Source organism: Phyllostomus hastatus, unplaced genomic scaffold (genome assembly GCF_019186645.2).
Source record: "Phyllostomus hastatus isolate PE091 unplaced genomic scaffold, TTU_PhHast_1.1 phas_scaffold_93, whole genome shotgun sequence".
In the NCBI taxonomy this organism is placed as follows: Eukaryota; Metazoa; Chordata; class Mammalia; order Chiroptera; family Phyllostomidae; genus Phyllostomus; species Phyllostomus hastatus.
The window spans coordinates 18,549,043-18,563,530 of NW_025334042.1; the positions used below are offsets into that span (position 1 = coordinate 18,549,043).

General features: G+C 52.6%; 2 protein-coding genes across 5 annotated transcripts in view; both read right to left on the reverse strand.

The window, feature by feature from the left end:
• Positions 1–563: 563 nt before the first annotated feature.
• HOXC5 (homeobox C5) lies at positions 564–2,797 on the reverse strand. The gene is made up of 2 exons (XM_045829741.1): positions 2,344–2,797; positions 564–1,649 (listed from the first exon to the last, which is right to left on the reverse strand). Exons 1-2 carry the CDS (start codon positions 2,795–2,797, stop codon positions 1,435–1,437), a joined length of 669 nt encoding a protein of 222 aa, XP_045685697.1. The 3' UTR covers positions 564–1,434.
• Positions 2,798–5,211: 2,414 nt separating this feature from the next.
• Positions 5,212–14,488, reverse strand: part of HOXC6 (homeobox C6) — a 35,725-nt gene continuing 26,448 nt past the window's right edge. For 3 of the 4 annotated variants that reach the window (XM_045829740.1, XM_045829738.1, XM_045829739.1), the window contains exons 2-3: positions 7,105–7,450; positions 5,212–6,385 (exon numbers count right to left, since the gene is read on the reverse strand). In XM_045829740.1, the coding sequence (XP_045685696.1) occupies positions 6,078–6,385; positions 7,105–7,258 (462 nt within the window). In that variant the 5' untranslated portion in view covers positions 7,259–7,450 and the 3' untranslated portion in view covers positions 5,212–6,077. Of the gene's footprint in view, positions 6,386–7,104; positions 7,563–14,488 lie in introns of those variants that run through there. The other variant, XM_045829737.1, reaches the window with a different exon arrangement.

Sequence of the window (14,488 nt, forward strand, 5' to 3'; positions counted from 1 at the left end):
ACACACCTCCTCCACTTCCCTAGCACCATTTACCAAGCAGCACCAACTTTCTGAGGATTCTTCTGAGACCAAATGGGACCCTAGGCTGAGGGTTCAGCCCTCTCTCTATTGACCATCAAGACCCCTCAGGGACCACTTAGCCCTGAGAGAGAACTTCAGAGGCCCAGAGGGTCTGAGTCTGAGTATCGCGGAGCCAACAGTCCCTGCAGATTCCTTCTGGCATGCAGTGAGGGCCGCTGTCGGTCTAGAGGCCTCAGATCCACCCAGCCAAAGTGCGAATGGAGTGCCTTGGACAACCAGAGCATGGGACAGGCCAGTGCAGGAGCCTGGGTGTCCTCCCCCACCTCCAGAGGCTCTTCTTGGAGCCAGGGATCAGGGCAGGAGCTCAGTTTCACCTCCCTTGACCCGATACCCCAAGAAGCTCCTAAAAATTCCTTTAAAAGATTGGCTTAAAAGGCTGTGGACCTCCCCTACACCTCACAATCCATTTAGACACTTTTGCCCAATACATGCCCCAAACAGAGGAGCCGCTGCACCTTTAGTACTGTTCTCTCATTGTCTTTATTTGATATGACAAAATATAGTTTCAGGAAAGACCTGGAATCAATAAATAGTCGTACAACAGCGATGGGACAGGAGGGCACAGAAAGTCATGGCAGGGACTACTGGCAGCCAGGAGCCTCTAGGATGGCTCGTGGGGGTCCTGTGGCAGGAAACCGCAACAGTTGAGCTAGCTAGCGGTCTGAGGCCGGGGCCTGAGAGGGCATGCAGAGGGCGCAGGCGGGAGAGGTTTCCCGGCTTTGGGGTTGGGGGAGAAGGTTTGGAGAGCATAGGGCAACCAAAGGGGCCCTAGGTGGGCTTCAGTCATCTCCCCTTTTTATTATGCAAATCATTAAAAATGAACAACTTGAATTTAGTCGCTACAAGAAAGCACCCCGAGTCTGGTGAGTCTGGCGCCAGACTCCCCCAGGCATAACCACTCTCTCTCGCCAGCCCGCGGCAGTCTGGCTAGCCTAAACCGGGAACAAAGGAGAGGGCGAAGCTGGAGGGTTGGGGCGCCTGGCCTGCGGCAACCGCAGGGCCCACCTTAACTCCGGCGGGTCAGGCTGGGGCTGGAAGCCTGAGAGGCAGCCCAGGCCGGGTATAGTCAGTGCCAGCCCTTAAGCCACAGCCCTGGGAACCCATGCTCGTCCTGGGGCCCCAGGGCTGAGCAGAACTGAGAGGAGTCAGGACAGCCGGGCAGCCCGGTGGGAGCCTGGGGTCGGTGGGGATGTGGAATGCCAAGGGAAAGAGCTTTTGTCTATGAGGCCCGGGGCGCCGGTGCTCCAGCCACCGTCCTTGCCCCAAAATATAGAGAGAGGAAAACCGAAAAGGAAAGGAGAAGGGAGCGAAACGGGCTCGGGGTACTGCTGGCGGGTCCCTGCCGGGCTGCCTCTAAAGAGCCTCTTTGCTTTTCATTTTGGAATCTTTCTTCCACTTCATCCTGCGGTTCTGGAACCAGATCTTGATCTGTCTCTCGTTGAGACACAAGTTGTTGGCGATCTCTATGCGCCTGCGGCGAGTGAGGTAGCGGTTAAAGTGGAATTCTTTTTCTAGTTCCAGAGTCTGGTAGCGCGTGTAACTGGTTCGGGACCGCTTGCCGTCTGTCTCTGGAACATAAACAGCCCCCAAGCCAGGAAGGGGTGAATAGCTTGCATTGCCTTAGCGTCCCCACCCGAGCCCCGGGCCGCGACCCTCGGCCGGAGGGACCGGAGACGAGCAGGGCGAGACAGGCCCTGCGGGCCGCAGGCGGGCCCGGCCCAGCCTAGCCCCGGGAGAGGCGCCTCCGCCCAGGCAGGAAACTTTCCGCCGCAGCCGTCACTCTGCAACCGGAGGGGCTGTGGGACGGGGCGAGAGGGAGACCCAGGCTCGGACCGAACAATAAGCACTCTCGAGATCCGAGCACCGGGGGCCCCCCTCCCGCCCCTCCCGAGTCGCTGGAATCCTCCGGAGCGGCGAGCGCAGGCCGAGCCGGCTCCATAGGGGGAGGGAGGGAGCCGCGGGGGGATCCCCGCTCTGGAGCCCCGCGCTCCTCACCCTTCAGATCCCTCTATTTTTTTAACTCCCTCCCTCTCCCCCAAAAATTGAATATTGCCTTTTATACACGTTTTGTTCCTATGATCCAATTATGTCGTCGTAAATTTGGGCGCACACAGCCTCTAAGCCTTTTAGTGGACAGTTTTACGAGCCATTGATGCCTGGATCGTAAAATTTATGGCCGCAGGTTTTTTTTCTTTATTTGCCCCGCATGGCCTATAAAACCCAGGCGGACCCGAGCGCGCAAAATGAAGTCCTAAAGTTTACCGTGGCTCATGTGCAGTTTGGTCATCCACGGGTAAATCTGTGGCGGGGCCGGTGGCTGGCTCAGTCCGGCAGACTGCCCTGTCTGCGCCTGCTCCTCTTTGATCTCCCCACTGCTCTTAGCTCGCTCCTCCAGCGCTGGGCGAGCCGCCTTCTGACTGTACATCCCGGGGTTCAGAGGAGCCGCTTCGTCTCTGCCCAGAGCGTGTCCCGGAGCGGCCGCGGCGCTGCAGGCGGGGCGGTCGGGGTGAGCCCGGGGGTTGGCAGCCATGTCTACCCCGTGGAGAGAGTTGGAAGGCGCAGGCGGTGGGAAAGTGATGCTTAAGTCCAATCCGCCGTAGCAGTACCTGGATGCCTGCACCTCTGAGGCCGATCCATAGTTCCCACAAGTTTGCATGTTATAGGCAGGGATATTGGGGCTCTGCTTATAGAATGAATTGGCTACGTAGGAGCTCATGGCGGGGAGGGCCCAAAAAAAATTTCTGCACCCTTTTTGATTAAGGGTGATTTGTGACTCTTTGAAGTTGAGGGGTTTTTTTGTTCTCCAAAGTGCACAATTTATAGGTGGAGATATCTCTTTCTTTATCCTATGCGCTCTTCCCAAATAAGGGAGCCTTAAATAGAGTCACGTGACTCCAGCGGCCACTCATAAATTTGGCTTGATGACCTCCGGGAGGTTAGTGATGGAAGCCGGCGAAACGCATCTTGATATGTTGGCAAAGCCTAACCAAGGGGGAGAGGGAGCGAGAGGGGGAAAGAGAGAGAAGGGGGAGGAAAAAAAATGGTTCTTGGAATTGGGGGTAGCCGGGACAACGAGCCCACAGCGACACCTGGTGCCTACTTGGAGAAATTGCATCCTGGCGCGCCGGCTCGCCTTCCACACCGCTGGATTTTCTTTACCCAGTAGAGCAGAAGCTGGCTGTTGCTGCAACAAACCCCTGAAATAGCCTTTTAAATTGTGTTTAATTTTAGGGAAAGATGAAGCAGATTTATGATACACTGAGAGTTTTTTTGGTAATGGATAGACCCCATCTTCTTTACCCCCAGAGCCTTCCAATTTTCAAAAAAATGGCTGAGAAAAGGGGACTTAGGTTGGGGGTGGGAGAGGGGGGGATGGGCGCTGCCCAGGTTGGATTTCACAGAAGCTGATTTCAGGTTGGAGTTCTCTCTCCTTGGATGTCCCAAGGCGCTGCTATTGCTGAGAAGGTGCCTTTCAGCAGGGGAAAGTGAACCAAGTCTCTGGAGAGGTAGACAGGATGCCCAGGAGAAGGGATCCTGGGTGGACAGAACTAGATGGGAGTGGGGAGGTCATGAGACTGAGAGTACTGGGGACTCTGGGAGGAGCCTACAGGTGAGGAGCCAGGGTAGCTTAGTAAACCTCCTCACCATGCCAGAGACCCCAGAGTGGCAACAAGGATATTTTCAATGTGTGTGTGTGTGTGTGTGTGTGTGTGTGTGTGTGTGTGTATGAGAGAGAGAGAGAGAGAGAGAGAGAGAGAGAGAGTGTGTAGAACCAGACACAATGGCCTGGAAGACTACTCTGCATCCCTATATATGACCCTCATATGGTACCACCTATGTCAGACATTTTGGATAGAAAATAGATGTTAATTGAGGGCATGGAGAAGCCAGATTCAAACCTCCACAAATATTATATGAGCAGGGCAGAGGACAAGGCCTATTTTGTGCCCTCTGGGGGAAAGGCCTCTGGACCAGTTCCTCCAGGGACTTGGATCCACAAGGTCCACAGGAGAGCAATTTCTGAACTGAAAGAATACGACTGGGGGTGGGGTGAAGGGGGTGGGTAGAGCAGAAGCCTGGGCAACCTTAACAGCCTGTGGCCAGGGGGCTCTGCAGCTTTCCCGCCCCTTCCGACCCCCTCCACAAGCCCCAAGTCTTATTCTTTCCTGCCTGCCTCTCCCCAGGAAATCTCCGCCCATGCCAGGAGAAGCCCCCCCCGCCCCCCCCGCCCCCCCCGCGCAAGCGGAGGCGCTGGAGAGGGCGCTGGCGGAGATCAGGAAGGTCTGGAAAACTCTGGCAGATTTTTTTCCCTCCAGGAGACCCCCTCACTACCTCACCCCCTAGGTCCACTCAGGTTTCTCTGTCTGGGCTTAGGGAGAGAAGGCCTGGGCTGGGGAAAGGTTAAGGCCTGGCTACGCTCCTCACCCGCGGAGTGCGAGGGGAAAAGAGTGAGGAATCAGACTGGGGCTGGGGCTGTAAGGAAGAAGGAATTTTGTCCCAGCTGCGTCAGTCGTCCCAGAGCAGGCCAGAGCTCAGTTTCCAGGTTTTCTTTTTTGAGATGTCCTTGAATCGCTCAATCCCTGGCGGACGGCTCAAATCCCAAGTCTTCTTTTCCCTCGGCTCTCCGCCTCCGCCACGTTTCGAAACTGTCGCCTGGCGCGGGCAGCGGGGTGGCTCACAGGGCGCCCCCTCCTCACTCTGAGAGTGGGCGGAGGGGGGGGGATGCCCTGGAGCCCTGGATCATGCTGCTTTTTCTGGCAACTGGGGGCTCGGGGTTCAGAAGGCGGACCCCAGACTGCCACAGGCAGGAAGAAAGGCCTGCGTGGGGCTGGAGACCAATTCGACTAACCCCGGCTCCCCTTACCCCTTACCCCATCGAAATCCCATTCGGCGTTTTTTTGCGGGGTGAGTGTGTCGCTCTGAGTAAGGAGCCCAGAGAGGACTCCCAGCCTCCCCCCCCCCCACGGGCGATCACCAGAGGGGGAGGCCAAGGCTGGCGCCCGGCTCCGGGAAAGGCGAGCGAAGAGGCTGGGGGCTTGCAGGCTGCGCGCGGACGCGGAGCGCTAGGAGCCTGTTCCAACTTTCACCCCGAGGCCGGCGGGAGAGCGAATTAACAGAAATCCTGATATAAACTTTTAAAAATAATATCAGTTTTATTAAATACTCGAGAACGGATCCAGAGGTCGGATTTGTACAGGAGGGTAACACGAGGGGATTTTTTTTTTCAATTTATTTTTTCTCCTACTGGCTAAACAAACGTCATTCACTTTTTTCTCTCTTTTTGTAATTTTCCCTCTCTTTTTTTTTCCTTTTAAGATGGGATTGGAACACGGACGGTGCTAAACATAAATATAAATACAGAGACCACAAATACAGCTAAAAATATTCACACAGAAACGGTCACAGTTTGTAATATGCCATAATGACCCCCAGGATTCTTTAAACACAATTCGCCTGGGCTGGGCATTTGCTGGGGCAGAGGGGCCGGGCAGGGGCTGCGGGGAGGCCCTGGGGGTGGCTGTGGGGCCACAACGCGCCCTCCCTGGGCCTCCTGCCCTCCCCCGCGGCCAGGCCGGGCCCTAAGGCCCCGAGCAGAGGCCCCGGGCCCGGAGCCGGCTCTCTGCGCGGAGGTGGGGGGGCACCTAGGGGGTGGGAGGCCAAGTCCTCATATGGAGGAAGAACAGTGGAGTCTGATGCGAGGTTCAGGGACAGAGCCCCCAAGGCCTGGGCGGGGGGAAGGGGCCTGCAGACAAGCCGAGAAGGAGCTAGCAGGGAGCAAGGAGGAGGAGGAGGAGGAGGAGGCGCGTGATGAGAGAGTTTGTGCAGTGAGGGAGGGGATCCAGAGTTGACTTTTAGGTCCATATCTGACTCCCTAATTTTGTCTTAGGGAGTCAAAACACAGCAATTGTGCCAGTGATAAATACAGAGTGTGTGATTAGGAGGGAGCTGGGAGAGCGAGGGAGAAGGAGAGAGAAGGGTGGCAGGGACAGTCCAAGTCACTCTTTCTGCTTCTCCTCTTCTGTCTCTTCCCGCTTTTCCTCTTTTCCGCCCAGGCTGTCGGCCGCGGCCCCTCCGCCGCCCCCTGAGAGCGTGGACGTAAGATTAGATTCCTTTTTCCACTTCATCCGGCGGTTCTGGAACCAGATTTTGATCTGTCGCTCGGTCAGGCAGAGCGCGTTGGCGATCTCGATGCGCCGGCGCCGCGTTAGGTAGCGATTGAAGTGAAATTCCTTCTCCAGTTCCAGGGTCTGGTACCGCGAGTAGATCTGGCGACCGCGCCTCCGGTCCGCTCCATAGCCGACCCCTAGAGATCCGGGCACAAAACACACTAAAATCAGCCAGCAAGGCTTCCTCCGCAGACGATTTAGCCTAGCCAAGTCCTGACCCTCCCAACTTGACCAGCAGCTCAGGCCCCCTTTGGGCTCCAGCCTTCCCCTGTTTGCCTTGCCCCACCCCCACTGGGGGTGCAGCCAGGATCTCAACTTCATTCAGCTTCCCCCAGAGGTTGGTAGGTGTGAGTCCCAAAGAATGGAGGGGTGCAAGAACCAGGCAGAAAGCTGTAAATCTAAAAGCTGGTTTTTGAAAAATCCCAAACACTGGGGATGAGGGCCCTATTTCTCAAGGATTCGACTCCCCCACCTCCCCAAGCACCCTAGCTCTTTGGAAACTTCTCCCCCACTTTTCTGCCCTCTCCTCTCCTCCTCCCTTCTGCTCAGACTGACTGGACTTTGGGGGTTCCCCCACCCCCTGCCTCCTCCCCTCGTCCCCTGCCCTGTTCCTGCCCCCTCAGCTCGCCTTGGAACCCTCCAATGCGTCAGGGGCCAAGGGGGCCAGGCCCCTTCCAGCAAGCGGGAGGTGAGTAGAGGGGGCAGAAGAGGGGGCCCTGTCTCCGCGTCGGCGAGGAGACGAGCGTGATTGTTTTTATGGGGCCATAAAAAACTCTCTCCGCCCGTTCTTCTAGGGAAGCCGGTCATAAAGCCAGTTCAGTTTATTTAATTTATATCTCGGAGCTGTAAAACTCACCACTGTGCGAATTCATTCGCTGCATCCAGGGGTAAATCTGGATACTGGCTTTCTGGTCCTGGGGCGCAGTCCTGCCCTGCTCAGAACTAAAATCCTGAGCGATTGAGGTCTGTGTGTTATGTCCTAAGGTGTTTTGTCTGCAGTTTGAGAGCATGTCTTTCTCCTGGTAAAAGGAATTAGATCCATAGTCATACGGCCCCCGGCTGGAACTGAACACGACATTCTCCTGTGGCGAATAAAAGGGAGTCGAGTAGATCCGGTTCTGGGCAACAGCCGCTCCATAGGTCGAGAAATGCCTCACTGGATCATAGGCGGTGGAATTGAGGGCGACGTTGGGGAGGACGTCCTGGCCCCCGGCGAGGTGGCAGGATAAGGAAGGGTTAGTGAAGTAGGAATTCATCCCTTTGCCTTTACCTGGTCGGGCTATGATTTCTTTAATATTTATTTCTGTCTCCAGTTTGTACTCGGAACTAGATGGTTATAGGGACGGCTCCAATCCAGGACAGACAAAATGACAAAGTCAGCTGACCCCCTTCCAGCCAATCGCAAGCCAGATGTCAAGAAGGGGGAAAAAAATCGCTTCTGCTTCTGTTGATTCCCTAGTTGAGACTAAGTGTGTGCTTTGAAAGTAAGACTTGGATTTCTTTAAAATATATATACGTAAGGGAACTGATGTGGAGGTGAAGGAAGGGTGAATGTCCGTGAGCAGGGCCTTGGGGCCCAGGGAAGGAGAGCTGCACTCCCAGGAAATCTCTCAGCCCCAGCTAACTTTGCTGTACAGTGGCCAGAGCCAGGGCTGGAGAATCCCTGCATTTTCAGCCTGATTTCATTTTTTTATATCTGCCCCCTTCTAAAATTACATCCTGATTTCTCCATGGGAGGAGCTCCCTCACAGCTCAGGGGGGATCCCCAGAAATCCTATAGGAAATCCTGATTTGATACTCCATGAAGTGAGTCCTCACCACCAAACCAGTATATTTTTCCCCATAATTTTTAAAAAAAAATCAAGAGTAGGAAGAAATTGCATAAAACATGGTGCTCAGAGGAGGAAGGGTGTGGCTGAGAGTCCTGGATGTAGGGGGCACGTGGGGAGCCAGCGGGTCTCAAGGGGTGAGGGTGAAACCTCAGGGCTGAGTGGCAGAGCTGAGGTGGGCAAAGGGACCAGGCATCTCCTTTCCTCTTCCTTTCAGCCCCCTTCTGCCTCTGCCTTAGGACCCTCTTTTGGGGAAAACTCTGGCAGCAGTTTTGCCTAAAAGGGAGAGTGTATAAAAATATAATGGAAAAGGGAGAGAAAGAAGTAAAAGGTGAAAGAGTGAAAAGGGAAGGAAGGAAAAAAGAACTCTGAGAGTCTTTCTAGACACATCAACTCCTGTTTATGTTGGTGAGAATTTATGATTTGGAGCCAGCGAGGGCCAGTGGGGTAATTCACATAAAATCCAGCCAGAAAGAGAAGGCTGGTGGAGCTGTGATGGACCCTTAGCATCTTGCAGGCTCAAGCCCTTGCATATATATGTCAGAAGGCCCCTGCCCCCTCTGGACTCTCTGCCCTGCTAGGGGAGACACCCCTGGACCTGAGCTCTGGAGCTTAGAGATTCCAGCAAAGTGCTCCTGGGAAGCTCTCACCCAAGGGCCAGCCCCACCTGGTGGGGCCCAACCTCCAGCAGCCCCTGCCCCTATTTCTTTCCACCTTGAGACTGAGAAAAAGGAAGAGAAAGTTAGGAAAAGGCAGCTGTGGCCGAGGCTTCCGAGGGAGCGGCAGTGGGTGAACTGAAGCAGCGGAAGGTGTGCAGATGGGGTTTTACTCCTGATTAATCCAAACTTAATTTGCTATTGTGACATAGGCTGGAAATTCTTTGAGTTGACAAAAAAGGGGCGGTGGGGCAAGTGAAGGGAGCAGTAGAAGCTCATATTTTCCCCTCATCATTTTTTTTTGTGGGGGGAGGACTGGTTATAACAAGGACCCGGATGTCGCCGGATTTTATGATCTTTTCCTTCTGTGTAACAAAGCGGAGTAATCAATGGGTAGCAATAAAGCCATAAACGGGACTATGCTGGGAAAAAACTCGTTTATTCATCTTCTGTAACGTTAAGGTTTCCCTGGAGTGTCGCTAGGGGGGAAAAATAAAGTTTTGAACCCAAAAGCAGACAGTGTGGAGGAACTGGCGGCGACAACATGTTAGTTAATACATGAAGCTCCTTACTGGGTTGAAGAGTCTTCCTGCCAGGCAATTTGTGTTGGCTTTTAAAAAAATAAAGGCTCAGTCCTTCAGAGAGGAAAATTGGTTGGTATTTAGCAGGGGAGAGGAAGGACCCCTGTGATTACAAAGGTTCCTCCTGTTGGACCGTACTCTCCTCTCCTCGGGGAGGTGAAGGTGAAAGGGTAGAGGAGGGTTCTTAAATTAAGAAAGAAATTCTGAGATGAGCTGTCTCATTTTGGGGTGACATGGCAGGTACTCGAACACAGACACCAGCCTGGATTGCTTTGCACTCTAGAATCCAGCTGTCCTCCAATTCTCGGCATGCCTGGACAGAGGTTTCCAACAGCTGGCTGGGGCTCAGGCCCCCTGGAGGGCAAAAGGGAGAGGGAGAGAGAACTAGGGGCGGGGAGACCCAGGGGGCTGAGCTAAGGAACATGTCAGTGCACCCCTGGACACAAGTAGCTGCTCTCAGAGTTCCCAGCCTCATTTCTGCCCTAAGGGTAGTGGTGTAACACGAAAACAGGCCAAAGAAGGAGTAAACCACCTCCTCCCCATTTCAGAGAGAGATTGCTAGAGGGATAAATCATGTCAGTGATACTTCCTTCAAGATATTAAATTGTTGCAATGTACAACAAATTGAATGATGGAAGATAGGATGTCTTAATGAGGTTTTGCTTTCAATGAGTGTGGATTTTCTATGTATTTTTAAATCTCTTTTATGGGGGTGGGGTGGGGGAAGGAAGGACCTTGGAAGAAAGAAGGGGCTTCTGGAGAAACACGTGCTGCAGCTCCCCAGCAAGGATGCCTAGGTTTCCTCGAGCCCCTCCTAAACTACGTCTGGAGGGGAAAGGGGCCCCAAAGTTGGGGAGAGGCTCCTCTGGGGCCTAAAGGTTGTGGGCACGCAGGGGTGGGCGACCTGAGGAGCAGAATGTAAGTCTCAGCCCCGGAAAGTTAAGTGTTTTATTACGTCCCTAAACAGAGGGCAGAGACTGAGAGGTCTTGCCGATTTATAATGAACAGAAACCAGCTGCTGAGGGAAAAAGGCAGAAATGCTGGAAGGGGGAGAGAAGGGGAAGCAGAAACACAAATAATTTCCCCAAAGCTTAAAAACTTTCAGCAAAATTAATTTCCAACACACTCTCCCCCATCACCTTCCATTCCCGAGGAAAGCAGCTTCCTTCTTTCAGTTAGATGTTTAATTATGCAGCTGAAATTTGCTGGAAGGATTCTTCGCTCCAAGGGGGAAGAGCAGGTCAGATGAGCCCGATCTTCCCCCCATTGGATTAAATTTTCCTTTTCTCATTTCATGTTAATTTCTTGTCTTTTTTTTGGCAAAAAACAACTGTCTATGGGGAGAAAGCTGGGACTTGGGTTTTTCTAATATATTTATATTTTCCTGTTAAATTTGTCTGAAAACAATTATGGAAACTCATCAACAGAAGCAAGAACAGATGTTTTATTAAAACTGCAGTTGAGCTCTGTAAATATGCACAAGTCTTGGAAGGGGGGAGAACTTGTTCTTTGTTTCTATAAAACAAGCCTAGAGAATCAGAGAGCACCCCCATCAGGCCCCTAGGTCTCGGAGTTACTCTGCCCTTTCGGCCTCCGGAGTCAGGCATTCCAAGGGGTTTGGCTGCGAGAGCAGATTTTTGCTTTGGGAACTGTAATTAGTGGATTCAAAAACAGAATTCAAAAGACACAGAACAGAAATAAAGGGGGAAAGTTGCCGCTTGCTGCTCCAGTCTCCCCCTCCCCAATCCAAAACACATGCTTTTGATGAGCACTAATTATAGGAGAGGAACTTACTGCAGGCATGCCAAGGGCCTGAGTGGGGGCCAGCCACTGGCCTGGAGTCCCCAAGGCTAAGGGTCGTATTGGAGGCTGAGCACTTGAGGGTTTTCCAGGGCGAGTCAAGCACTCCTATTCTGTCCTCACCCCGCTTCAGGCCAGGGGCTGGGGGCTTGTGTACTTCTGAATGGGGGCGTAGGTGGGTGGGGCTAGGTTCTGGCCCAGAAGGGGTTCCTAGGCAAGCTCACCTTGCTTGCTTTTGCTTTCCATTCTACTCTGGGAAATATATTAATTTCTTAGGGAAGGGTACCTGAAGTGAGAGGGATGAGATCTGGAATTTTTATCTGGGGGCAATCTTTTCCAAAAGTCCTGCTTAGTGTTCTGCCAGTCTTCTCTCTCTCTCCCTAGGTCCCTCAATTCTGCGTGGATGTCTGTGACCCACCCCGCCTCACATGCAGATACACACACTCCATTCCTGGCTGCCGGCGCCACCAACTATAGCACGGCGCCTCCTCCGAAAGCAGCACAGGGACCGGGACCGGACACTGGAGCCGCAGGACTCAGAGCTTGGCCTGGGAGCTTGGCTGCCTGGAAGCAACTGCAGCTGCCTGACCCACCCCGCCAATTCTGATTTCCAGAGCCAGGGAGGAGTGGTTGCCCCACCAGCCTCTTTTGTGCCACTGGGCAAGGACTGAAATCCCTCTTGCAGAGAAAGCTGAGTTTCAATAGTTGTTCAGCTCACTTCACAATCGCACTGTTTGGTTAAGGCTTTGCTGTTCTACAGTGGCTGTTCACTTAGCCCGACGGCCTTATGATTAAATTTTTATTTAAAAATTGAAAGAATAAATCCTACTCCAAATGCCTAGTGTTTTTGTGCATGAGCTCCTTTGATCTCCACGGAATCCAGAGTCAAAGGATTTCAGAGAGTCTCTCAGTCCACCGGAGAACCTGAACGCAGATAACTGGGTTTGCTTGGGGACATCAAAGAATATCTCACTGTAGGAGCCCCCCCGTTTCTCATAGATGTGGTGAGAGAAGTTGTCTGGGTGCATACCTCCCCATATACACATAACATTCCCCCAAATGCTCCTTCTCTTTTCAGAGTTCAGGCATGGAGACACTTGGAGAAAAGTGAAATTTGACACACCTAACCTGGAAACGGATTCCATTTGGGGGTGCTGATATTAGGAGCACAGGGCCCAAGCTGGCCAGCTGAATAAAGTTGGGGGTCTGTAGGGAGGGGGAAGGATGATGAGGCCAGATGGGGCATGTCAAGTGCCTGATAACTGCCTCAAACACCTCGGAGGCCTGGGCTGGTGACTCCCCTTTTGAGCCAAGAGGTTTAGAGGCTACACAAGCTGCTTTTGCTTTATTTGCCATTAAACAGAGAAAAAACATACATGGAGGGGCTCTGCTAACTCACATCATATTTTCTCTCCTCTCTCTCTCTTTCCAGATTTCTGCCTGACCTTTCCACTTAATGCTGCTACCATCAGCAGACACAACTCCCACATCGGTGTTTGTTTGGCTTCTCCATTCACTTCCCTGGCTGAAGGTTAAAAGTAAAATAGGTCCCAAGCATCTCTGTCCCATCTTACTCAGTCCCGAGCCCCTGTTGGTTCCCTCTGGAAGAAATAATTTCTGGCTTTTGGGGCCTGGCCCCCAAGGCTCCCACCTCTATTTCAAGTAGCTGATTACCAGCTGAGGAGGGGGCATGAGGAGAGCCTTCAGGACTGGGGATGGAACCCAGTGACATTTCAGGGAGGCAAAGCAAGTGGTTCAGCTTGGTCCAGGAGGAAAAATGAAAATCCAGAATATTCTGAATATTTTGGGCCCCCAGAATGAGGCCAAGGGATCCCCAACCTCCTGACTTCTTCTACGTCCCTCCACACTGAGCCAACACAGCTTAAACAAATTTTGGAGGCTTATGAGAATTATAAAATTCAAGAACATGGCATTTATGACGTCACAGTGAGATGTCATGAGGAACTGTAAATGTCACAAAAGTTATATGCAGCACGAGTTTTGTGCAGGGGTTCCCTGACTACCCTCACTTGTTTCTCCTTTCCCCCTTCTTCCTTTGGTCTAAGTTCTCCCACTTAAAAATAAAAGGTTCTTATGTTCAGAACAATAAGCCAACAATGAAATGAAGTCCTCATTTCTCTATAAATAATTTTATCCTTTATTGTTTGCAGAACTGAAAGAACCATTTAATCTGTGCTGGTGAAAAGAGACAGAGAGGTGGGAAAGGGGGAATTTCAGAAACGAGAATGTCACTGACTTCGATGATCCTCCTTTAGATCTGATAGCCAGGAGCAAAATTAGAGGCCAACAGCAGCCTCTCTGACTCTACACCTGGTGGGACTGGAAATTTATAGGACTTCAGCGAAGGGGCAATTTAATTTTGTAGGATTTATTTAAATTCACTGCTATTTTGGGGGGCTGAGGAGAAGGGAGGGTGAACAACATGCTTTATCCAGCTTTACAAATCTGCCAACATTACTCTGATTTAGATCCCAACAACCTGTGTCCCGGGGAAAACTCCTGCCGAAAGGAGTGGGGGAGAAGGATGAGGGGGGCTCAACTTTCTCAATGACTGTGGCCCCCTTAACCAAGGAGTTGCCAGGGGGGAGGAAGAAAAGCTGGAGGCAAGGGAAGGGCTGCTGGAAGTCTCTCCACCACTAGGATACTGGAGGAGGTTTATGGTGTCCCCATAATTCCTTCAACCCTATAAACAGCTGCTGTATCTTAGGACAATTTCTGCTTTCTCCCCTCAGAAAGGGAGAGTGAGGGAGGAGGTAAGGGCTGGAGCTGGAGCGGGGTGCTGGAAAGGGGAGGGAGTTCAGGATAGCGCTGCACTTTGTTCTCCTGGCTGAGTTTGCTGGTTTGGCGGGTTTCAGACACAGGGTGGCAGCAGACAAAACAAGTAAACAACTCCTTACAGACACAATAAACAGGGGCAGCTGTGGTGGGGAGCCGTGGCAGAGGCCGTGGGCCAGGGGAGGGGCACAATTTGGGAGTAATGTCACCCCAGCACCCAGGGGTGCCTGAGGCCTGAAAGCCCAAGGTCGCTTTTGGTGCCAGTGGGGAGAAGGTGGAAGAAAGCTGCATGCTTCAGCACCCACGGCATGTCCGTACAGGAGAGTCTTGGGAGGAACCTGATTGCCCAGGAATGGAGGAAAATGCCGCCAGCCCCTCTCTTGTCCTTACTTTATTTTATGGTTTTTTTCACGGACATTTACTTGTCCCTCTTTCTCTGTCTTTTTGTGGACCCAGAAGGGAGAAAGGCTAGGAAAGGAGGCTAGTTAATTGCTTTCCCGGAGTCCACAATCAGTGGGCCAGGCCCACAGGCAGCCAGTCCCAGCTTCTCTGGTACTGCCACATCAGCCTTCTCCCTG

Coding starts and splice junctions, on each gene's coding strand:
- HOXC5 (XM_045829741.1), bottom strand. CDS start 2,797: ATGAGCTCCTACGTAGCCAATTCATTCTATAAGCAGAGCCCCAATATC. Junction 1,650..2,343: donor CAAACTGCACATGAGCCACG/GTAAACTTTAGG, acceptor TTTATGTTCCAG/AGACAGACGGCAAGCGGTCC.